Source organism: Meriones unguiculatus, chromosome 3 (genome assembly GCF_030254825.1).
Source record: "Meriones unguiculatus strain TT.TT164.6M chromosome 3, Bangor_MerUng_6.1, whole genome shotgun sequence".
Classification (NCBI taxonomy): domain Eukaryota; kingdom Metazoa; phylum Chordata; class Mammalia; order Rodentia; family Muridae; genus Meriones; species Meriones unguiculatus.
This window is the reverse complement of record NC_083351.1, coordinates 167,140,638-167,166,618: the sequence shown is the minus strand read 5'-3', so window position 1 is coordinate 167,166,618 and position 25,981 is coordinate 167,140,638. Positions and strand designations below refer to the sequence as shown.

At 41.2% G+C, this 25,981-nt stretch overlaps 1 protein-coding gene across 1 annotated transcript; it reads right to left on the bottom strand.

Moving 5' to 3' along the window:
• Nucleotides 1-6,846: 6,846 nt before the first annotated feature.
• Nucleotides 6,847-24,934, bottom strand: LOC110543458 (PRAME family member 12-like). The gene is made up of 5 exons (XM_060378842.1): nucleotides 24,648-24,934; nucleotides 19,925-20,491; nucleotides 8,691-8,865; nucleotides 7,650-8,239; nucleotides 6,847-6,886 (listed from the first exon to the last, which is right to left on the bottom strand). Exons 1-5 carry the CDS (start codon nucleotides 24,932-24,934, stop codon nucleotides 6,847-6,849), a joined length of 1,659 nt encoding a protein of 552 aa, XP_060234825.1.
• Nucleotides 24,935-25,981: the final 1,047 nt, after the last annotated feature.

Sequence of the window (25,981 nt, the reverse complement as noted above, 5' to 3'; positions counted from 1 at the left end):
GTCATAACAATATTTGACAGAGCTTTCTATAGCTGGAACTCAGGTAGTGCAATCCTTGCTTGGCATTCACAAAACCATAGGTGACATCGAGACATGATCTATACTTGTTGGAACATGCCTGTATTCCCAGAATGTGAGAGTTTGAGTAGAAAATGGTTCAGAAGTTCAGTGTCAACTTCAGCTACAATACGAAGTTTGAAGCAGCCTGGATTGGACTATACTTTCTCACAACATTTCACAGGTGTATCAGGGAGGGAAATGCCACAGGACGTTTTCAGGAAGTTGGGTTTGATTTCATAAAGGGAGGATCACTGGACAGGGAGAGATGTTCAGAGGTTAGGGGAACACCCTGGTATTGCAGAATGCCCAAGATCAGTGTCCAGCACATATGGTGGTAAGTTGAAATTTCAACAACTTGAATGCTGACTTTTCCTGGATTTAATGAGCAATATTACATTCATGTGAACAGGCACACAAGCACACACACACACACATACAACACAAATGGAGAGAGAAAGATGAAGATAGAAAGAGGAAATCTTGACATACTCTGTAATAATTGGACATCTGTGTCAAATCCTCTCCTCAGGGATCAGGTAACCCTGTGGAAGAGGAGGAAGAAAGACTGTGAGAACCAGATGGAATGGAAGACACCAAGGAAACCAGGCCTTCTTAAACCCAGAAGAAGAATGCACATATGAATCCAGAGAGACTGAGGCAGCATGCACAGGGCCTGCATGGGTCTATACCACATGAGGTGTCAATGTGGAGAGGAGTGGACAGAAGCTCCCATCCCTAACCCAGAAGCTAGAGATAAGCTATTGCAAATGGGAATTGAGTTCCCTCAAATGGAGTCTCCCTGAGGATATAAACCCCACTCTGATCAACAGGCCCAGTGACCAAATATTGATGCCTACACAAAATGAACGCAATGGCATCGTTGGAGGTAGTTGGTCTCATAATGTTTTCTCAGAATTTTTCTTTACTTTTTATATTATTGGACCTTTGCTTGTTAGTTTGTCTACCAAGTCTGTGGGTGTTTTTTGTTGTTGTTGCTGTTGTTTTATTTTTTATTTCTTTATTTAGTTTGTTTTTGAGTAAGGAGTGGAAAGGGGAAGAAGAGTGAGAAGAAAGAAGAAATAGGAGCATGGCAGGTGGCCTCCTTAAAAAGAAATATCAGAGATGAAGGAAGGGGAAAAAAACTGAAGCAGAGAAAGCCAATTTTGTGTTATTTGGGGATTCATGGTGTGTGTGTGTGTGTGTGTGTGTGTGTGTGTGTCTGTGTGTAAGTGTCCTGCACCTACATGTATATGACTCATGCTTTTTTGTTTTCTTTGTTTTTCAAGACAGGGCTGCTTTTGTATACCCTTTTCTGTCCTGGACTCAGGCTGGCCTCAAACTCACAGAGAACTGCCTGGCTCTGCACCCCTGAGTGCTGGGATTACAGAAGAGTACCACCTCCTCGTGCTTTATCCTTGGATTATGTGTTTGTTGGTTTCTTCCTATTCTCCTATTCTGATTTGTTTTTGTTTTATTTTCTTATATTTCTATTCCTGTTAGTGTGTTTGTGTGTTGGTGTTTCAAGACATGGTTTCTCTGTGTAACTCTAGGTTTCCTGGAACTCACTTTGTAGACCATACTCCACTCAATTTACAGAGATCTCCTGAATCTGCATCCTAAGTGCTGGGATTAAAGGTGTGTACCACCAAACCTGATCTCTCTCTCTCTCCCTTTTTGAAGATTGAATTATTTTATGTATGTGAGTGCTCCTCTGCATGTACATCTGCATGAGAGAAGAGGACATCAGATCACCTTATACATGTGGTTGCTGGGAATTGAACCCAGGACCTCTGGAAGAACAAACAGTGCTCTTAACCACTGAGCCATCTCTCCAACCCCCTGGATCCTTCGTCTTCTTAGGGAAAAGAAGAGAGTATTGATTGGAATGAAAGAGAATGTAGGGAGAGTCACAGAAGAGCTGGTGGACAAAAAGCCATAACCAGAATGTAGTGTACTAAAAAATTATCTATTTCCAATAAATGAAGAGCAGTGAAAAAGGCCTGGAGCAATGACTAAGTGGTCTAGAGCACTGACAGCTATTACAGAGGAGCCAGGTCCATTTCCCAGCATCCACATGGCAGCTCTCAAATGACTGCAACCCCATTTTCTGAAGCTAAGTTTTCACCTCCAGAAGACACATATAATTCTCCATGGTGCACAGACAATAACTGTTTGTTTTGTCTTTTTTTTCCTCTAATTTTTTTGTGTTTTGTTTGACACAGGGTTTCCTCTGTAGACCAAGCTATTCTCAGTCTCACAGAAATCTGTTTACCTTTGCCTCTCCCAGTGCTGGGATTAAAGGCATGAGCCATCATACCAACTTAAAGCTGTTATAAAGAAATAGTTTAAACATTACAAAAATATGTTTTTGAATTTTTGATATAACTAATTACCTTGTATTTTGTGTGCATTGGTGTTTTGCCAGTATGTATGTCTCTGTGGAAGTGTTGGATCCCCTGGAACTGGATCACAGACAGTTCTGGGCTGTCTTCCTTGTGCTGGGAAGTGAACCCGGGGCCTCTAGAAGAGCAGCTAGTGCCCTTAAGTGCTGAGCTATTACTCCAGCCTCTACTATGTAAACCTTAAGAAGAAATTAGGAAGGACTAGCGTGGCACATTGTCTAGACATGATGCCACCAAGAATGGGAGCTTGACAGGGAGAAGCTTCATACTACAAAAGGAGACAGGAGGCTGGAGAGATGACTCAGTGGTTAAGAGCACTGAATGCTCTTGCAGAGGACCTGAGTTCAATTCACTGCACTCATAGGACAGCTGACAACTGTCTGTAACTCCTGTTCCAGAATCCAACACCTTCACACAGACATACATGCAGTCAAAACAGCAATCTCACAAAATAAACATAAATAACTTCTATGGAAAAAAAAAACGAAAAACATATTCTGCCTTGGCATGATTAACACAGTAAGAGTGGCCATCTTTCCAAAAGCAAACTAGAGATTCAATGCAATTCCCATCAAATTACCAACACAATTCTTTACAAACCTTGAAAGAAAAATTCTCAAATTGACATAGAATAGCAAGAAAAGCAGAATAAAAAAAAAAGTTCCTCTACAATAAAAGAGTGTCTGGAGGTATCTCTATCCATGATCCTGACCTATACTGTAGGACATAAGAAATAAAAACTGCATGGTGCTGACAGAGAAAGATTGGAGGATCAATGGAATGGAATAAAAGGCTCAGAGACAAACCCACATACTTATGGACACCTGATTTTTGACAAAGATGCAAAATCCATGCAAAGGAAAAAGACAGCGTCTTCAACACATGGTGCTGTCTTACCTGGATGTCTGCAGGCAGAAAAATAAAAATAGATCCATATATATCACCATGCACAAAACTAAAGTTGAAGTGGATCAAAGACTTCAACCTAAAACCAGACACACTAAATCAGTTACAAGAAAAGTGGGGAAGAGCCTAGAACTCATTGGCACAGGAGACAACTCCCTGAACAGAACACAAACAGCACAGGCTCTAAGACCAACAATCAATAAATGGGACCTCATGATATTGAAAAGCTGCTGTAAAGCAAAGGATACTGTCATCATAACAAAATGACAGCCTACAGATTGGGAAAAGATTTTCACCAACCTTAAATCTGACAGAGGGCTAGTATCCAGAATATATAAAGAACTCAAGAAGTTAAACAGCAAACAATCAAGTAATCCAATTATGAAATGGGGTACAGAGCTAAACAGAGAATTCTCAATAGAGGAATACCGAATGGCAGAGAAACACTTAAAGAAATGCTCGACATCCTTAGTCTTCAGGGAAATGCAAATCAAAACGACCCTGAGAGTTCACCTTACACCCATCAGAATAGTTCAGATGAAAAACTCAAGTGAGAACACATGCGGGAGACTTGTACAACCATTTTGGAAATCAACCTGGTGCTTTCTCAGACAATTGGGAATAGTGCTACCTGAAGGACATTTAGATTTATTTGTAATAGTCAGAATTTGGAAACAACCCCAATGCCCCTCAGTTGAGGAATGGATACAGATATTGTGGTATATTTACACAATGGAATACTACCCAGCAATTAAAAACAAGGAAATCAAGAAATATGGTGGGAACTAGAAAAGATCATCCTGAGTGAACTATCCCAGTAGCAGAAAGACACACATGGTATATACTTACTTATAAGTGGATAATAGACATATAATATAAGATAATCATACTAAAATCTGTACACCTAAAGAAGGTAACGAAGGAGGACCCTAGGAAAGATGATTAATCCTCATTTAGAAAGGCAAATTGGATTGAAATTGGAAGAGGGAGGAAAAAGGGAACAGGACAGGAGTGTTCCACAGAGGGCCTCTGAAAGATTCTACACAGCAGGGTATTAAAGAGATGCTGAGACTCATAGCCAAACTTTGGGCAGAGTGAATGGGATTTTATGAATGAAGGGGGAGATAGAAAGACCTGGAGGGGACTGGTGCTCCACAAGGAGAGCAACAGAACCACAAAATCTGGGCCCAGAGGGCTTTTCTGAGACTTATACTCCAACCACAAACCATTCATGGAGATAATCTTAGAACCCTTGCACAGATGTAGTCCATGGCATCTCATTCTTCAAATGGGCCTCCTAGTAAGAGGAACAAGGGCTGTCTCTGACATAAACTTAGTACCTAACTCTGTGAATACCTCCCTTTCTGGGTAGGGGGGCAGCCATACTAGGCCACAGAGGAAGAAAATGCTGGCAGTCCTGATGAGACCTAATAGGCTAGGGTCAGGTGGAAGGGGAGGCAGACCTCCCCTATCAGTGGACTAGGGAATGGGCAAGACAGGAGAAGAGGCAGGGAGGGCAGGATTGTGAGAGGACAAGGGGGAGGGCTACAGCTGGGATACAAAGTGAATAAATTGTAATAAATTAAAAAGTAATATAGAAAAGGGGGAAATATGGTTCCTATCATTCTGAGAAATAATCCATTGTATTTTGTTTGACTTTCTTCTATAAATTCTTATGGTTAACTATGGTAATAATTTTGAAAGGCATCCCTGACTCTGAAATAATTACAAACACATCATAGGTAAAACCACCTCAGAGTTCACTACCCACAATTCTTTTTCAACTATGGTTTTAATAAATGTTTGTTGCTGACAACAACAACAACAGAAAAAAAAAACATGTTCTAGGTGTTCAATAAATAATTCAATGGAGAAGAAAACAATTCAGAAATAAATCATTTTATTGATATCTTATTATACAGAAAAAGGGCATATAATGGCTAGGACAAGGGAGATTTTTCTTCTTATATACATCAATATAGAGACCACCACCGAAGACATAAAATAAACATCTTTTGTAAATAAAATATTTTCTGCAGGACAGGGACTTATGTGGTATCAGACACCTTTATATACACTATGGCTACTTCATAGAGTTTGGGAGTCCACAGGAATATGGTCCTAGAGACATGTGGCATGTGGGATGGATGTATTGGTTTATGGTTATAGTCTCACCCAAACAAGATCAAGGTTATCCCTGAGTACATGAGGCTTTCACCTAAAAAGGAAACTAGGTTTTAAGACTGGAAGGAAAATAAGCATTGAAAAGCCTGTTCACTCTTCCCTGTGTTGTCTTCTCCTTCTCTTCAGTCACCACTCATGGGTCCACGGTGCCTTGTGGCCTGAGTGTACTGGATATTAATTGTCTGTGATCCATTAATATCCCCTTCATATTCACAGGAGCTGTGTCTATGTTGCTCACTTTAGCTTTAAGTTTTAGAGCATGGGAAAGAACCACACAAGACATTTGTAACTATTGTGCAGGCAGGAAAAGGACATGAATGAAAGAAGTGTCACCAAAATTGTCATTTTTATGGATGCCAAATTGGCCAGGACCTTTGTCTCACTCAATATATATATCAGTGTTTTTCCATCCATTGTGTCATGGAACCCTCCAGATCATGGCAATGAGGGTGATAACTGAAACAATAGCCAGGAGGTAGAACATCCAGGTTTACAGTTGCAGGACAAGGCCGCTGGCTACCCTGTCCTGACAGAACTTACTTATAAAGGCAAAACTTTCTTTCTGACTCATCAAAACCCCTGTTCAGAAAGTCCCATTGTTCTCAATGTTACCTGCTGTCTCCTATATCCAACTCAGCAAACATCATTTGGATTCTAAACTTGAACAGACCCTGAAGCCACAAGCTCTGGACATCCAAAATGAGAGATGTGTCCCAAGCCTTCCATTGCTTCAAATGCCGAAGTTAGGTTTCTCTATTCACCGCTGCCTCCTCTGGCAAAGACACAGTCAGAATCCTACGCCATAGACACAGCACTCTCCACATCTAGGGCACATATGTGTAGCAAAGGAGATGCACTTGGGCTACCTTATGGCCCTGAGTCTATCTATTTGCTCACCACATAGTTGGGCAAATCTTTCTGTGGAGACATAACTGAACTCATCATAGCACTCAAGAGGGGCAGGGTACTTTTCCACATTCATCTTGCTCAAGTTGGATGTGTGCTGCAAAAGGTTCCTCAGGATGGGCATGGAGAAGTCATTGCAATAGGAATTGACCATGGCCAGCTGGGAGCTCTTCCTGAGGGCAGGTATGAGCAAAGTGAGATGAGAGTCCTTCATCCTACAACATTTCATGTCCAGGGACTGCGAAGTGTCTGCCACCTTCTCTAGGAAGACTCGGAGAGGCATAAGTTCCAAAGCCTTTAAGGGCACACCTTTCATGTCCAGATGTTTCAGCTCTAAGAGGTTTGAACACTCAGAGAAGTAGTTCAGGTCTACCTGTGAAATGTCACATTAAGTCATGGACAGGGTCTCCAACGGGGTCATCAGGCATCTAGGGATATAGACCAGGAGGTTAGTTCTGGAAAATGATGTTGGAGAGTATAGGATGGGATTTACAGAGGTAGAAGCAGCCCAGTGACCCAAGGTAGATTCAAGGGCATCATTTTAGATGCTTCCTGTTGGAATCTCCTCTATCAAAACAAACTGACATTTCTTCTCTTGGCCTTACTCTCAAGCACAAAACCATTTCAGCCCATAAGCCCTGAAAACACACATACGGAGTTCCAAACCATAAAAATCCTGGCAGGCTCTAGGGACACTTCTTGTGTGCTCACTGCACTCTATATTCCATCAATCTGCACAGTCACACTTGTAGTAATTTAACATCCTCACTATCCCCATTGTCCCAGGCACTCATCTCTACTTAAGCTCAAAACCTGTCACCCATGGGAAATTTGGGGAGGCTGATGCTGATCTTACAGACCTGAGTTCACAGCTCACCTCAACCACTGTGCTTGTGAGTCCACCAATTCCTCACTACATTCTCCCCTTCCTGTTCCCTTTCCATTGGATTGGGTGAGCACCATTCCAAGAATTACATCCCATCCTTACTGAAGCTGACCTTCAGTCTTCTGATTCTTGATAGCTTACTTGACACACTGATTCAATATACATAGAAACAACATGTATCTTGTGTATTCTAGAGGCCTAAGTGTTTGTTCCCACTGATGTGCAGGCCTCATAAATGACTAATCCTTAAAACTAAATAGAAAGGTCAGCTCTGGTAGCTGACACAGCTCTCTATCCTTCCTTACCTGAGGAGCTGATTGATGCGGTCTCTGAGAAAGTAGACACTCTTTAAGGAGAGGTGCTGAAGACAGTTGAATCTGGAGAACTGAGAAATGAACTTGTGGATACACTTGTCTTCCCTGTCTGTTGTCCTGTTGCTAATCTTGAAGACATTCTTGGAGATGGGTGCCAGTAAGAGTTTGTGAAGATTTCTCATCTGGCCCAGGCAAGGAGCAAAGTCTGCCAGCATAAACACATTCCAGTGTGTGTTCAGTTCGAATTCTCGGATATGCTCTGGATGAAAAACATTCAGGACCTCTTTAATAACGTGGATAGGCTGAGCCCAGATAGTCATTTGTGGACAGCAGAACTGGATGGAGTCCTTTCTCTGCTGGGCCCACTGCAAGAAGCATGTTTGTTCTTCATCTACACGTGGCCTGAGGCAAAGGTCAGCTACCACCTTCAGGCACCGCCTCAGTGCATATCTGGGAAGGACCTTCACTACTTGCTGCTCATCTGGGGTCTCTGCTGAGCAGTCACCATCCTCTTCACCAGTCCATATGCTCCAGAATTCGTGGTGCTTTTTCCTCAGGTCAAGAACCTGAAGTTTCCCCTCCTGTGGGTAAAACATGTCAAGTGTCAGCTACATTACAAGACCCCACACTGACTCAGCATTTCCTCCACATCACTAAACTCAGCTCTAACTCCTGCCAAGGTGGGTGCTTTTTCATCAGCCACTTCCCACCCTGCAGAAGCTTTCCCTTTGCTGCACAGATAGCCCTGGAAACTTTCCTTGCTAGAAGTAACTCAGTTTCCCCTTAGTCCCTTTATTACTGATTGGGGCAGGCCAGGAATTGCTCATTTTCCTGTGTGGCTACATCTGCTCCAAGCTCTGATATAGGCAACAGTACTTAGCACAAGCAAAGAACAGCTTCCAAAGGCCCTGTATCTCTATCCAATGATCAATCAGGGGCCTCTGATACTCTCAAGAAGCCATTCTCCCTGACCCCACAATATCTTCCCTCTTATCCATAGGCTCCATTCCACAGAACTTGCTTATTGCTTACCTGGGGTGAAACTTTCTTTGCAGCCATGTATCTACTCCTGATAGAACTGCCTTGAAGGTTTCCAAGTAAGGGGTCTTCATCAGTGCCCCCACAGGGAGACAGGGGAAAGGCCAGGCTGCCATCATTGCCTTCACAGTTGTAGTGTGTCTGCCAGTCAAGGCCTCCTTGCACAGTGCTGGCAAGAACACCATGGGCAGTTTGTCCAGAGCTGACATGTACAAGGTCTCATCTCTCAGCAGAGCCTGCCTTGCCACCTTCAGGAGTGTGGGTGGTGTCTGAGCACTCATCCTGGAAGGTCTTCAGTCAGAAGGATCCTGGGGAGGCATTTAGGGGAGAATACATTGTCACAATCCAGTTTAGAAAAGCCCCTCACCATTAGAAAAAACACTCAAAGTCACAGTTACTGCTTTGATAATGGTGGAGACATCAGCTTAAGCCATTGTCCTCATAGGAGGTCTCAAAGTGAAACTCCCTCACTAAGAAGCACACCCAAGATTACACATTACCCAGTGTTCCATCCAACCCTTACCAATGCCCCACTCAATCACATCCCCATTGGGCAGGGGTCCCCTGTAGTCAGAAAGCTGAATACCATCTTTGTGTGCAAAACAGACATAGATCATGTCTCAAGTCCTGGAACAACAGAACATGGGAAGTTGACACACCCATCCTACCCATAATTTTTCTAAAACATGGAAACTGCCTGTGAAAAAACTGAGAAGATCCTGGAAATGGGGTTGATACTCCATCCTGTATTAATTAAAGTTGTGTCAAGAACCTGAATTTAAATCTAAACCTTGTCTTTAGTAGGTTCATATGAGGAGACAGGAATGAAAAATACTATCACAAAAAGCCATCAAAGAGAACTTTTCAACATTGCATGGTAAGGATGCAGAAGTTTAACACTCTTCAGTGGATGGTTCCTGACTGGGGGCAGGTAGGGACGAACTTGTGATTCTTCAAGAGGCTGGCCACCTAAACTTTGAGCATGTTCCAGTGAGTGTATTGGCCACACAAAGGGATTTTTTTTGATTGGTGGGACTTGGGGAGGTTGACCTGTGTGAACTGGGAAGTGAGTGTGCTCAAGGTTCAATGATGTGATATTGCCCAATAATCAATAAAAATATTGCAAATTTTAAAAGTAGTTTTAAATCATATACATCCAGAAAAAAGGCTTTAGAAACTTAAGTAAGTAAATAAATAAACAAATGAATAAATAAATGACTTCCCCATCTTGGGCCTAACCTCTCTGTTTCAGGAGCCCTGGTCCTTTGGATCAAAGTGACTTACCTCTTCTGAGCACTGATAAGCATAGGGTCTCTGGATCCCAGCAGAGCCAGGCTGTCAGAACATTCTTCAAGTCACTGAGGGAATGACTCCTCTGTCTCCCATGAAGCCTTTATATACCACCCTGCCAGCCCCTCCCTATTTCAGCCCCACCTACCAACCACAAGCTGCCATCTGCTGGCATATTTGAGTCCACACACTTAATCCCACCTTGGGTTTTCCCATTCTCTAGATTGAATCAAGCATTCAGTGTCAATGCAAACACAACCAAGAATAGGATAAAAATTATGAGAACACTTACTAATTCCTGAACCTTGAATTTTGATTTGCTTGCTTATTCATTTACTCTTCTATTTGCTCTAGTTGTCCTTGTTTTTGAATTGTGTTCTGACAACATTGTTCTGTAGGTAAGGTTAATTTAGAATTCCAATTCACAGGGATCCTCCTGCCTCAGCCTTCCTGCTGGGAGAATTACTATATGAGCCAACTACCCTGGCTCTGTTTATACATTTGTGACCAGCATGGTTCAGAGTGGGAGTCAGCAGGGTGCAGGAAGTGTTAACCTGTTCCTAAAATATACACTTACTTGTCTACTCTGCAATCAAGAGCTGAGCTTCATGCTTTGCCAATCTTTTTGTTTGGTAGCTACTCAGAAACTTACATCAATTAATAATGTTATTATTTCAGAAATAGCCACACAGTGACCATTCCAACACCACACTCAGATTACATCATTTTAACCAGCTAAACATAATCAATTATGTTCCAAGTGTATGGCATTGTATCTAGGAGGCTAGGCAAATCACTTTAAGCTAATTGGCTAGGATTAGGGTAGGGAATCTCATAGGTGCTTTCCAGCTATGTGGAAATAAGGAATATAGCAAAATTTTGTGATCTTTAACACAAACAGAACATGCATTTGTCATCTATTGTTTGATTCTAAACAGCAAGTAGGAACTATTGAATTGTATTCTGGTGTCAAGCATGGAGGGATTGAGAATTTGGTTGTAATTTCACCTTACAATCAAAATGGAGACTTGAAGACAAAATGGCTCCTGATATGCTGAGAGACCAAAAGATTAAAAATTAGCAGCTATTATTAATATTTAAGACCTGAACTAAGTGGGTGGAGAGGTGTAGTAATACCTGCCTTACTGCATTCTTTTCCCACTCACTAGAGATACAATTGCTAGGAAAATGGCCCATCCCCCTAGGGAGGGACACCAGATCATTAATGGTTTGGGGACCTTCCTATAGCTAATCAATTCAAAATACAGCATTTTGACCAATAGATGCTTGCCAGACAAGAATCACCCCTGCCTTGGGCATTCTGGGAGGAACCAGAATCTTTAAATCACCCAACTATCCTGAGCCCAGACTCTTGGCTCTCACCACTATGGTGGTGGGGGGTGTGAGCCCAAGCTGAAGCTTGTAATGATTTGTAATTTAAAAGATCCTCATGTGGTATCAATGGACTCGGCTCCTGGTGGTGGTCTTACAGGATATCAAGATTCTGACAAAACAGTGTGAAAGGTGACAGCAAGAGTTAACTGAGGAGCCACAATCATGCTAAGGACTAAAGTAGGTCTCTGCAGAGGGGCTTTAGAGTGTAAGCAGGTCATAACAATATTTGGCAGGGCGTTCTGTGCCAGGAATTCAGGTAGCACAATCCTTGCTTGGCATTCACAAAACCATAGGTGATATCTCGACTTGAACTACACAGGTTGGAACAAGCCTATCCTCTGAGAATGTGAGAGTTTAAGTGTACAGGGCTCAAAAGTTCAATGGCTTCATTGACTATAATTGGAAATTTGGTGGTGCACTTCACTTTCTCACAACATTTCACAAAGTGAAACAGGGGGGGAGATGCCATCAGTGGTTCTGAGGAAGTTGGGTGCTATTTCAGAAAGGGAGGATCACTAGACATGGAGAGATGCTCCATGGTTAGGAGAGCACTCGGCCATTATAGAATGTCCAATTCAGTGCCCAGCATGTATGGTGGTGCCTTGAAATATACTATAACTTGAGTGCAAAGGAATCTTCTGCCTTTTCCTGGACTTAATGGGCACAATTATGTTCATGTGGACATGCACACAAGCACACACACACACACACATACAAACACAAATGGAAAGAGAATTATGAGCCTGGAAAGAGAGAGAGACTTTGACACACTCTGTACTAATTGGAACATCTCTGTCAAATCCTCCCCTCAGGGATCAGGGAACCCTGTGAAAGAGGAGGAAGAAAGACTGTGAGAACCAGATGGAATGGAGGACACCAAGGAAACTAGGCTTTCTTAAACCAAGAAGAAGAATGCACATATGAACCAAGAGAGAATGAGGCAGCATGCACAGGACCTGCAAGGGTCTGTACCACATGGGGTGTCTGTGTGGAGAGGAGTGGATGGCAGCTTCCATACCTAACCTAGAAGCAAGGGATAACCTATTGCAAATGGGAATTGAGTTCTTTCAAATGGAGTCTCCCCAAGAATACAAACCCCACTCTGACCAGCAGGCCCAGTGACAAACTATTGATGCCAACACAAAATGAACTAAGTGGCATCTTTGGAGTTTCTTGGTCTCATAATGGTTTATCAGGAATTTCCTTTAATTTTTATATTACATTCCTTGTATATTATGTCTACCAATTTTGTGGTTTTCTGTTATTGTTGTTTATTGTTATTTATTTATTTATTTATTGTTTTTGTATAAGGAGAAGAATTGGGAAGAAGAGTGAGTGGAGAGGAGAAATGGGAGAATGGTATGGTGCCCCACCCCCTGAGAGATAAACAACAAAGAGGAGGGAGGTGGAAAGAAACTGATGCAGAGAAAGCCAGTTTTATGTTTTCATGGGATTTGTTTATGTGCAAAAGTGTCCTCTATCTGCATCTATGTGACTCATACTTTTTTTTTGAAGACACGGTTTCTCTGTGTAGCCTTGACTGCCCTGGATCAGACTGGCTTTAAACTCACATGGATCTGCATGTCTCTTTCTCCCTAAGGGCTAGGATTACAAAAGAATATCACTGTGCCCACCTCCTCAAGCTCTATCCTAGAATTTTTTCCTTTGTTCGTTTGTTTATTTTCTCCTATTCCAATTTGTTTGTTTTTGTTTTATTTTCTTATAATTCTTTTTCTGTTTTTATGTTTTTTGTTGGACTTTCAAAACATGGTTTCTCTCTGTAACTCTGGCTTTCCTGGAACTCACTTTGTAGCACATGCTGGACTCAACTCAGAGATCTCCTGACTCTGCCTCCTGAGTGCTGGGATTAAAGGTGTGTATCACCACACCTGGCTCCCTCACTCTCTCTCCATTTTTTAAGATTTAATTATTGCATCTGTGAGTGCATCTCTGCATGTACAACTGCATGATAGAAGAGGACAGCAGATCACATTATACATGTGTTGGCTGGAAATTGAACCCAGGACCACTGGATAAACATACAGTGCTCTTAACCAGTGAGCCATCTCTCCTTTGACCTGGATCCTTATTATTATTCTTCAAATACCTGTTTTTCTACTTAGGGAAGAAAAGAGAGTGCAAATTGGGATGGAGGGAAGGTGGGGAAGATCACAGAGGACCTGGTTGACAAGAGGCCATAATCAGAATGTATTGTATGAAAAAAATCTATTTTCAATATATGAAGAGCACTGAAAATACCTGAGGCAATGACTGAGCAGTCAAGAGCACTGGCTTTCTTAACAATGAGCCATTTCCATTTCCCAGCATCCACATGGCAGCTCTCAAATAGCTTCAAATCCATTTTTTGAAGAAAACTTCTGACCTCCAGAAGACACATATAATACTCCAAGGTGTACAGACAAAATTTTTTTGTTTTGCTTTGTTTTCATTCTTTGTCTCTTTCTTTCTTTCTTTCTTTCTTTCTTTCTTTCTTTCTTTCTTTCTTTTTTTTTTTTTTTTAGACATGGTTTCTCTGTTTAGCCTCTGCAGACCAGGCTAGGCTCAAACTCTCAGAGATCTGTCCAGCTTTGCCTCCTCCACTGCTGGGATTAAAGGTACATGCCATCATGCCCAGCTTAAATTTGTCAAAAATGAACTAGTTTAATCATTACATAAATCTATTTTGGAATTCTTATGTAATTTCCTACCATGTACTTTATGTGCATTGGTGTTTTGCCTGTGTGTATGTTTGTGTGAAAGTGTTGGATCCCCTGGAACTGAATCACAGACATTTTTAGGCTATCATTTTTGTGTTGGATACTGAGCCTGGGTCCTCTGGAAGAGCAGCTAGTGCTTTTAAGTGCTGAGCCATGTCTTCAACCTCTAGTATGTAAATATTTTCTACTATGTAAAAATTGTCTAGAGATGATGCCACCAAGAAAGGGAACCAGACAGGGAGAAGCTTCATACTACAAGAGGAGGTAAAAGCTTTGATAGATTGCTGAGCAGTTAAAAGCACTGAATGTTCTTGCAGAGAACCCGAGTTCTATTCATCATACCCACATGGCAGCTCACAACTGTCTGTAACTCCTGTTCCAGAAAAACTGACATTCTCACACAGACATGCATGCAGTCAAAACACCAATGTATACAAAATAAAAATAAATAATTTCTTTAAATTAAAAAAAATGAAGTCAGAAACTGGATCATCTGTAGTTTGAGTCTAGCCTGGGTTATAGATTGAAACTATTTCATCTAGCAAGTATAAACACTCCTTCCTCGGTTCAATAACAGAGTATCAATATACAGCCTTGAGACTTGAGATAGTACAGGTCTAGAAATTTTGAAGGTGGGAGCCATAGTACCCTGAAGTGAAAGAGAGCAAGAAACATGGAGAAGCCCAGTGACTTATTAAATTCAGCCACATTCTTTTGGAAAGTTTGTTTTAGGTAAAGAATATCTTAGAGCCAGGTGTGGTGGTACAGGCTTTTAATACCGAACTATGATGGTAAAATATCGTGTAGAAGGAAACACCCACATTTAAAAGTGAAGTCTAACTAAGTGTCAAAATGAGGTGAAAATCAGAGAAGAATTTGAGGCAATAGAATATTCCCAACTCTCATGAGAAGAGAGAGGAAAGGGAAGCTCCTCAAGGGAGCAGCACAGAGAATGAGGGAGAGGAAGCAGTTTTACTGGGAAAGATTCACAGAGAAATGTTACAGACAATAACCTGGACACAGGTGATAACAGAACCAGCTAGGAAAGGAAAAGGAACTGGATTAGAAGAGATTGTAGAGGCCAAGAGAAAAAACAAAATGAACAGGTCAGATGTGGGAGGATTTTGAGCCAGAAAAGCTGAGTTGAACCAGCTAGGAAGGGTAAGCTTAGGCAGCAGTAAGTCTCCAAGGCTGAAAACATTCTAAGCCTAGATTAGATTGTACAGAGGCTATAAGCTTCCAGGCTGAGTTTAGTTTAGCAGATGGAGGCAGTGAGCCTCCAACTCTACAATGGCATCTGGTGAATTAAAGTTACATTTATAGTAGATAGATATATCATACGTAGGTAGGTAGGTATATAGATGATAGGTAGGTAGATAGATAGTTTCAGAATCAGGGTTTCTACTACTGAGATGAAACACAATGACCAAAGCACCAGTTGGGGAGGAAAGGCTTTATTTGGCTCCTACTTCCAGATCCATAGTCCATCACTGGATGAAGTCAAGACAGAAATTCAAGCAGGGTTGGAACCTAGAGGGAGGAGCTGATGTAGAGGCCATGGAAGAGTGCTGCTTACTGTTCCTCATGGCCTCTTCACCCTACCTTCTCATAGAACCCAGGACCATCACCTCAGGGATGGTACCACCCACAAAGCCCAGGTCCTCACCAGGCAATTGAACACTAATTGAGAAAATACATTACAGCTGAATCTCATGGAGGCATTCCCTCAAATGAAGTTCCTTCCTCTCTGAGGACTGTAGTTTCTGTCGACATGCAAAAGCAGCCAATACAGATAGATAGATAGATAGATAGATAGATAGATAGATAGATAGATACATTTGTACATACATATATATATACATACATACATATTTAATAGATGAAAGAAAAATTAAATAGGTAGGTAGATTGATAGATACATAGATACTTAGATAGATGATACATAGATAGAGATAGAACATGCATAGATAAAAAGATTGATGCTTAGATAGATAATACATAGATAAAATGGTGCAGACATACATATATAAACAGATAAAAAAGATAGATTAAATGGAAAAGTAGATTGATAGATACAAAGATAGTGCATACTTAGGTACATAGGTAGATAGATGATCCTTAGATAAAGAGAACATTCATAGATAAATACATAGATACATATGTACATACATAGATTGGTAGAGAGATGGTAGATAGAGATAGAGAAATAGAGAAAGAAAGACATACAAACATAGAGACATTAGATAAATATAGATACATTCATAGATAGATGATTAATACATACATATATACATACATAAAGATAGGTAGATTGATACAAAGATAGATCGATAGAAAGAGACATAGATAGATAGACAGACAAAGAAATGATAGACATAATAAATGTGAGGGAAAAACATTTCAGATCCAAATATTAGGCTGCAATTGTGTCTCTCTAGGTATAAGACTTTTTGTTCAATCTTAAGTGAACCTTTTCTTGGGAGACATGAATAAAATTCCTCCCACCCCAGAGAGAGTGCCAACAAAACACTACAGCTATGATTCCAACCTTGAATTAGCAATCAGACTTGCTAAATCCCTGGGTGTATTGGGCTTAAGCTTGCAGATAGTCCAGTTGTTAGAAAGCCTCAACTCAGCATAATAACTTCATGTCAGTCAAATTTCAACTGATGTGACAAAGGCCATGACCAAGAGTAACTAGAGAGGAGCAGGTTTGTTTTACCTCACAGCTTTTAAGTCCACTGAAGGAAGTCAATGTAGGAACTAGGGATAGGGACCTAGAGGCAGATACTGATAGAAAAGTCTTAAAGGAATATTGATTACTGGCTTCCTCCTCAGGTATCCTTAGCCTGCTTTGTGATACAGCATCTATAACCACCAGCTCATGCCTACCCCACCCACAATGGCCTGGGCCCTCCCATATCAACCACCAATTAAGAAAAAGCACCACAGGCTTGCACACAGGACAGTAGTGTAGGGCATGTTCTTAATTGAGTTTCCCTCTTCTCAAATGAGCCAGGCCTGTGTCAAATTGCAATAAAACTACCTAGTACAATTGACCCCTGTGGAGTCCATAGACACATTTACTGTTAAACCATGACTTTTCTTTCTTGTTTACTCCCTAGACCTCATATTAATATTGAAAGGAACATCACAATATAAAGCATTGCAGCTTGTAAAACTCCCTCAGTCTTTACAATTCTAAAAATGTAAACGTTCATTTTTCTTCACTTTTTATTCATTTCTTTCTTGTTTTACAGTTTTTATTCCATCACTGAGCAGAAATAAGATGAAATCAAAAGAGACTAGAATGAAAATTCTGAGGGACTCTGGCTCCACATTAAGAGGAGGTTTCTTGAATTCACAAAGTAGGTTTTCAAACTAAGTAACTAGGATGGTATAGAACTTCTGCTCTGTCATCTCTCCCCGAAGACTAGGGGGGCATACCATTTATGCATTCTTATACCCTGTTTATTGGGATTCACAGATTCAAGTAATGCATAGGTAAGCACTCTGTCAGGTGAAGTATATCCAGACCTGTTTGGGAGGGACACAGGACATTGTTACTCCTTGGTCAAATCTAAGCAGTCACTATCTGAAAAGAAAAAAAAATAAAAATAGAACACACACACAATACACTTAAAACCTAACACTTTAAAGATGATACCAAATGGGAAAGATTTTATATCAGGTAGGCACTGATTTACTTTGATTCTGTATCTACACATGCTTTCTATATTGAGGATCTTGTGTCTGGAGAAATGACTCACCTCTTAAGAGCAGTGGATATTCTTCCAGAGCAGCATGGCTCATAACCATCATAATGGGAACTGATGCACTCTTCATTCAGGCAGGCATGCATGCAAATAGAGCACTCACATACATAAAATACATACAAAACTAAATTGTCAACATTGACATACCAATGATATCCTTTTACTTCATCTAGGGTTCAGGAGCTCAGACCCTGGAGCCAAGGGCAAAGTAGGCTATTGCTCACCCCACACACTTGAAAAGTCCACATACTGTCTTCACTCTGCAGTGCCAGAATTAATGTCAGAGACACATACCAGTGAGGCAAGCAACCTGCTCCAGAACAACATCTCTGCTTTAATTAATTACTTCCTTTTTTATTTCCTTGTGAAACTGAGTTTTTATATCAAGAGGTTTAAAAATTCGGTGTCTACATATGTGTATTGTGTAAATTTGTGCATGTGAAAACAGGGACACACACAGGCCAGAAGAAGTTGGCCAATGACATGAAGCCTGAGGCCCACCTGATATGAGTACTGAAAGCAAAGTTTTTTCTTCTGAAAATGCAAGCTGTGCTCTTGAGCTATCAATCATTGCTCCAGTCTATAGGTTTTGTCTTTCCTTTTTAAGACAGTGCCTTACTCTGTACTCTAGGCTGGCCTAGATGTCTCTATGTGGCCCACCCTGGTGGAAAAACTTATCCACATTCCCCAGTGGTAGGAAAGTTGGCAATACTGTCATCAATCTGTTCATGTTTACTTCTGTCCAGAGAGCACCTGTTTAGTCATCCTCACCTCTATGGAATTTAGACAATTACATTTATACAAAGAACCTATCTTCTATGAGTACAACAAATATTCCAATGAAGAACAAAACAATAATAAATCATTTTGTTATTTTATTATACAGAAAAGAGGGCATATACTGGCTAAAACTAGGGAGAATTTTTTTTAATACTTTCATACAGAGACAACTGAAGATGTAAATCATTTTGTAAAGAAAATGTTTTCTGTAGCAGAGGGATTTACATATTATTGAAAACCTTTATGTGCTATGACTATTTCAAAGAGTTTGTGAATCCAAAGGAATACTACCCTATAGACATGTGGCATGCAAGCTGGATAGAGTGGTTTTTGGTGGTAGTTTCACCCAAACAAAAAGATCAAGAGTTCACTGCCAGGCTACAATACATTATTATTCATTGTTTTCAATAAAAATAGAAACTTCTTTTTTCTGAGCCAGAGATTCTCTGGGTAGCTGTGTCTGTCCTGGACTTACTTTATAGACCAGGTTGTCTTCAAACTCAGAGAGCCACCTGTCTCTGTCTCCCTGAGTGCTGGGATTGCAAGTGTGCACCACATTGCATGCAAGGAAACACAATTTTTAAGAGGAAAAAAATGTAAACCCTGTTCAATTTCCCCTGTGTTGTCTTCTCTTTCTCTTCACTCATCTCTCATGGGCCCATAGTGTCTAGTGGCTTGAGTGTACTGGATGTTAATTTTCTGTGATTCATTAAAGCCTTATTCATAAGATGTGTGCTATGTTGCTCACTTTACATTAAAATTTTTGTACACATAAATGAACAGCTACACAAGAAGGTTGAAACTTACACACAGGCAAAAGACAGGAATGAAAGAAGTTATCACCAAAACTTTAGTTTTATGGATGACCTGGACCTTTGCCTCACTCATTAAAGAGTGGTGTTTTTCCACTGGGGTTGTAGAGTAACTGACACCTCCTGACCCTGAATCTGGCAGTGAGGGTGATAACTGAAAAAGACCCCAGAGAGAAAGCATCCAGGTTTACAGCTGCAGGACAAAGCCACTGGTTATCCTGTCCTGACAGAAGCAACTTATAAATATAAAGTGGTCTTTCTCACTCCACAAGATCATTTGCTCTCACAATTGCATTGTTCTCCATGTCAATTCAGCCCCCGAATTCCAACTCACTAAACATCATTTTGTTTCCAAAATTATGAAGAGTGTCTGAAGTCCTGAGTCACCAGCATGAGAGATTTGTTCCAAGCCTTTAATTTCTTCCAATCCAGAAGTCCTGTTTGCCAATTACTGTCACCTCTGCTGGCAAACACAGAGTCTGAGTTCTTGGTCATAGACAGAACGCTCTCCACATCTAGCGCAAATAAGTGTAGCAAAGGAGATGCACTTGGGCTGTCTTATGGCCCTGAGTCTATCTATTAGCTCTGCACAGAGTTGGGTAAATCTCTCTATGGAGATATAACCTAACTCATCATGGCATTCCAGCGGAGCAGGGTACTGTTCCACATTCATCTTGCTCAAGTTAGCTGTGTGCTGCAAAAGGTTCGTCAGGTTGTGCATGGAGAAGTCATTGTCATAGAAACTGACATTGGCCAGCTGAGTGCACTTGCTGAGGGCAGGTATGAGCAGTTGGAGATGGGAGTCCATCATCCAACAAGACTCCAAGTTCAGGGATTGCAAAGTGTCTGCCACATTCTCTAGGAGGATTTGGAGAGGCCTAACATCCAAATCTGTTAAGCACACACGTTTCAGGTCCAGATGTTTCAGCTGAAAGAGCTTCGGGCACTCAGACAAGGAATTCAGGTCTGACTGTGAAAGGTTGCAGGAGGTGATGGACAGGGTCTCCAATGGGGCCATCAAGCACCTAGAAATTGACAAGGAGATTTTTTTCTGGAAAATGGTGTTGGAGAATATAGGTGGTATTTAAACAGAGGTAGAAAGAATTCGGTGCCCAAGGTCAGTTTGACCAAATAGCAAGGACACTCTCTAAGATGCTTCTTGTTGGAATCTGCTCAGTCAAGACAAACCCACCCTTCCTCTCTTTAGCCTCACTCTCAAGCAGAAAACTGTTCAGCTCATAAGCACATAAAACACTCATAAGAAATTCCAAACCACGAGTCTGAGAGATCTTTTCATCTTCTGCTATCTTCTACAATTTCTTTCTTCAGAGACTTGAAGTTTTTCATACAAGTCTTTCACTGGCATAGTTAGAGTTACACCAAGACAGTTTATGTTTTTTGGGGGTGATTGTGTTGTTTTCCTAATTTCTTTCTTAGCCTCTTAGCATTTTGAATACAGAGGAATACTGATTTTCTCTTTTAGTAAATTTTGTATCTAGCCACTTTCCTTATGGTGATTTTCAGCTATAGAATTTGCTGGAAGATTTTTGGGGTCACCCATGCATACTATCATATCATCTGTGAATAGATTCAATGCAGATCCTATCAAAATACCAACAAAATTCTCCAGGCCTTGAAAGAATTCTAAGCAAAACAAAAAACCCAGAATAGCTAAAACAATCATGTACAATAAAAGGTCATCTGGAGGTAGTTCTATTCCTGAATTCAGGCTGTACTATAGAGCAACAGTAATAAAAACTACATGGCAAAGGCATAGAATCAGACTGTGTGGTCAGTAGAATCAAATAGAAGATACATAAAAACCTATACACCTATAGGCATTTGAGTATTGACAAAGAAAAACCATACAATCGAAAAGAAGACAGCATCTTCAACAAATGGTGCTGGTCTTACTGGGTGTCTACATGTAGAAAAATGGAAATAGATTCACATTTATCACCCTGAACAAAACTCAAGTCTAAGTAGATCAAATACCTCAACATGAAACCAGACACACTAAATCTACAGAAAGAAAAATTGGGGAAGAGCTTTGAACTCAGTGACACAGGAGATAACTTCCTGAACAGAATATCAATAGCTCATGCTATAAGATCAACAATCAATAAATGGGACCTCATGAAACTGAAAAGTTCTGTAAGGCAAAGAACATTGTCAACAGAACAAACAGCAGACAACAGACAGGGAAACAATCTTCACCAACCCTACATCTCACAAATCGCTAATGTCTAGAATCTATAAAGAACTTAAGAAGTTAAGCAACAAGAAAGCAAATAAAAAGTAAAAATGGGGTACAGGGCTAAGCAGAATTCTCAACAGAGAAATACAGAATGGTGGAGAAACATTTAAAGAAATGTTCCACATCTTTAGTAATCAGGAAAATGAAACTCCAAATGACTCTGAGATTTCATCTCATACCCATCATATATGGCTAAGATCAAAAACTCAGGAAACAGCACATGCTGGAGAGGATGTGGAGAATGGAGAACCCCCTCGATTGCTGGTAGTAGCAAAAAAATATACAACCACTTTGGAAATCAATCTGGTACTTTCTTAGAAAAGATGAAGTAGCCCTTCCTCCAGAACCTGTTATACCACTCCTTGGCATATACCTGAAAGATGCTAAACCACACAAGGGCATTTGCTCAACTACAATTTATGAATCTAGCAGCTTTATTTGTAATAGACAGAATCTGCACACAACCTAGATGTCCCTCAATCAAAGAATTGATACAGAAATATTAAATTTGCAAGCAAGTGAATGTAACAGGAAAAGATCATCCTGACTGGAGTAACCTGGAAGAAGAAAGAAACTCATGGTATATACTCACTTATAAGCAGATATTAGCTATGTAATACAAATAAACATACAAAAATCTACAGACCTGAAGAAGCTAAACAAGGAGGAACCTAGTGAGGATGCTTAAATCTCACTCAGAAGGGCAAAAGGATGGAGACTAGAAGCAGCTGAAGACAGGAAACAGGATGGGAACAAATATAGATGTCCTCTGAAAGACTCCACTCACCATGGAATCAAAGCAAATGCAGAGACAGAGACCCACAATTTGGGCAGACAGCAGGGATCTTATGGAAGAAGGTGGGAAGAGAAGGATTCAGCAGGGACAGGAACCTCATGAGGAGAACAACAAAGCCCAAAAATTAGGGCACAGGGGGGCCTCCATAGATTAATGCACCAGCCAAGGGCCATTCAAGAAGACATAGACCCCTGCTGAGATGTAGCCTATAGACAGTTCAGTCTCCACATAAGTCGAATAATAAGGATAGCAGGGGCTGCCACTGACCAGAACTTTGTTGCCTGTTCTTTGAGCTCCTCTCCCAGGCAGGGAGGATTTACCAAGCCACAGAGGAAGAGAGGATCCAGGCATTCCTGAGGAGACTTGATAGGCAAGGATCAGATAGCAGTGGTGTAGGACTCCCCTTTTCAGAGTGCTAGAGAAAAGGAATGGTAAGGAAGATGGTGGGAGGTAAGACCGAGGGAAGATGAGAAAGGGAACTGCATTCAGGATACAAAATAAATTAATTGTATATGATAACAACAACAACAATAATAATAAAAGAAAAGGAAAAGAAGTTCCAACCCATGAAAGTCTTGGCAGGCTCTAGGGACACTTCCTGTGTGCTCATTGGACTCTGGATTCCATCAATGCCTTGCACAGTCACTATTGCTGTCATTTAACACCCACACTATCCCCATTGTGCCATGTACACTACTTGGGCTCAAAACATTTCACCCATAGCAAATTTGGGGTAGACTGAGTCTACTAACAGATCTGAGCACAGAGCTCACCTCCAAATTGTGCTGGTGAGTCTTCTGAACCTTCACTGCATTCTCCCTTTACTGTTCCCTTTCCATTGGATTGGGTGGGCATGATTCCAAGAAGAATTACATCCCATCCTTACTAGATCTGACCTTCAGTCCTCAGATTAAAGAGTGTGAATTTGACAACTTGATTCATTACACATGGAAACAACACATAACCTTCATATTCTAATGAGGCCTAAATATTGTACCCAGTGACTGGCAGGTCGCATGAACCACTAATCTTTAAAATTAAAGAAATGTCTGCTCTGGCAGCTGACCCAGCCCTCACCCTTACTTACCCAAGAACCAGATGCAGGTGGTCTCTAAGAAAGTAGATGCCATTCATGGAGAGATACTGAAGACAGTCGAGTTTGTAAAACTGAGAAATGAACTTCCTGATACACTTTTCCTCTCGGTCTGTTGTCCTGTTGCCAATGATGAAGACATTCTTGATGGTATTTGCCAGGAAGAATTTGCGAAGATTTCTCATCCGGCCCAGGAAAGGAGCAACTTGTGACAGTTTTAACATATCCCAACTGATCATCATCAGTTCCAAAGTCTCGATGTGCTCTGCACGGAAACCTTTGAAGACCCCTCCGTTAATATATGAAGACAGAGCCCAGATCTTCATCTCCATACAGCAGAACTCTACAGAGCCCTTTCTCAGCTGTGCCCATTTCAATAAACATGTTTGTTCTTCATCTATACATGGCCTGAGCCAAAGGTCAGCTACCACCTTCAGACGCCGCCTCAGTGCATATCGTGGAATGACCTTCACTACTTGCTGCTCATCTGGGGCCTCTGCTGAGCAGTCACCCTCCTCTGCACCAGCCCATATGCTCCAGAATTCATGGTGCTTCTTCCTCAGGTCAAGAACCTGAAGTTTTCTCCTCCTGTAAGGAAAATATGTGAAGTGTCAGCTATATGGCAAGACCCAACAGCAACCCAGCATTTCCTCCAAATCTCTAATCTCAACTCTAACTCCGGATGAGGTGTTATTTTTTTTTTCATTATTCAGTATGCAGCCTGCAGAAGTCTTCCGTGTGTTGCACATGTAGTCCTCATAACTTTCCTTCCTCTCAGTGACTCTATTACTCCTTAGTCCCATTACTAGTGATTGTGGGACTACAAGGAAGACTCATATCAATGGGTGGGTACACATACTCCCAGCTCTGACCACAGCCAACCTTTCTTAGGACTAGCAAAAACAGCTTCCAAGGCCCTTGCACCCCTATCTGATGATCCATCAAAAGCTTCATGAAGAAGCCATTTTCCATAACCCCACAAATGCTTCCCTTTTATCCATGGGCTCCATTCCAAACTATTGGCTTATTACTTACCTGGAGTGAATCTTTCTTTGCAGCTGCATGTCTACTCCTGCTAGAACTGCCTGCAAGGTTTCCAAGTCAGGGGTCTTCATCAATGCCCCCACAGGGAGACAGGGGAAAGGCCAGGCTGCCACCATTGCCTTCACAGTCATAGTATGTCTGCCAGTCAAGGCCTCCTTGAATAGTGCTGGCAAGAGCTCCATGGGCAGTTTGTCCAGAGCTGACATGACTAAGGTCTCATCTCTCAGCAGAGCCTGCCTTGCCAGCTTCAGGAGTGTGGGTGGAGTCTGAGCACTCATCCTGGAAGGTCTTCAGTCAGAAGGATCCTGGGGAGGCATTTAGAGAAAAATATATTGTCAGCATCAAGTTTAAAAAGACCCCTCACCATCACAGGAACCTTTCAAGGTCAGGCAAGGTTACTGCTCTGTCCTTGGTGGAGATGTCAACTTAATCCATTGTCCGCATTGTAAGTCTCAAACCAAACTCCATCATGGACAGCAGGAGGAGCCTCTGACAAGTACACCCAGGGTTTCACATTCTTCAGTCATTCTTCCAACCCTAACCGATGCCCCACTCAATCCCATCCCCACTGGGCAGGGCCCCAAGCAGTCTGAATGCTGAGTACTATCTTTGTGTGCCAACCAGACACAGATCATGTGACAAGTCCCTAAGCACAGAGCATGGAAGTTTACACACCCATCTTGAAAAATTTTTTTCTAAAATATAGAATCTGCCTGTGAAAAACTTTCATACTCCTAGAAATGGGGTTGATACTCCATCCTGCATTATATAAAGTTGAACTTAAATCCAATCTTCTTCAGTAGGTTCATCTGAATAGACAGGAAAGAACAATCTTGTCCTAAAAACAACTACTCAACATTGTGGAAAGGATGAAGAAAGGTAGCCACCCTCAGGGGATGGCACCTGGCTGATGGCAGGTGGGAAAAGAGTCATGTTTCTCTAAGAGGCTGGCCACCTGAAGTTTGCTCTCATTCAAGTGAGTATATTGGCCACACAAACTGAACATCCTTTATTATTATTACTATTATTATTATTATTTTGCTTGGTGGCAAGTGGGGAGGTAGACCTGGGTGGACTGGGAAGTGAGTGTGCTCAGGGTTCAATGATGTGAAATTCCCCAATAATAAATAAAATCATTACAAATTTAAAAGGTAGTTTTAAATTCTACACATTCAGAAATATAAAGCCTTTAGAAACATAAATAAATAAATAAATGAACAAATAAATAAATAACCGACTTTTCCTACTTTGGGCCAAACCTCTCTATTTTGAGGGACCCTGGCCTTTTTGATCAAAGTGACTTACCTGTTCTGAGCACTGATGAG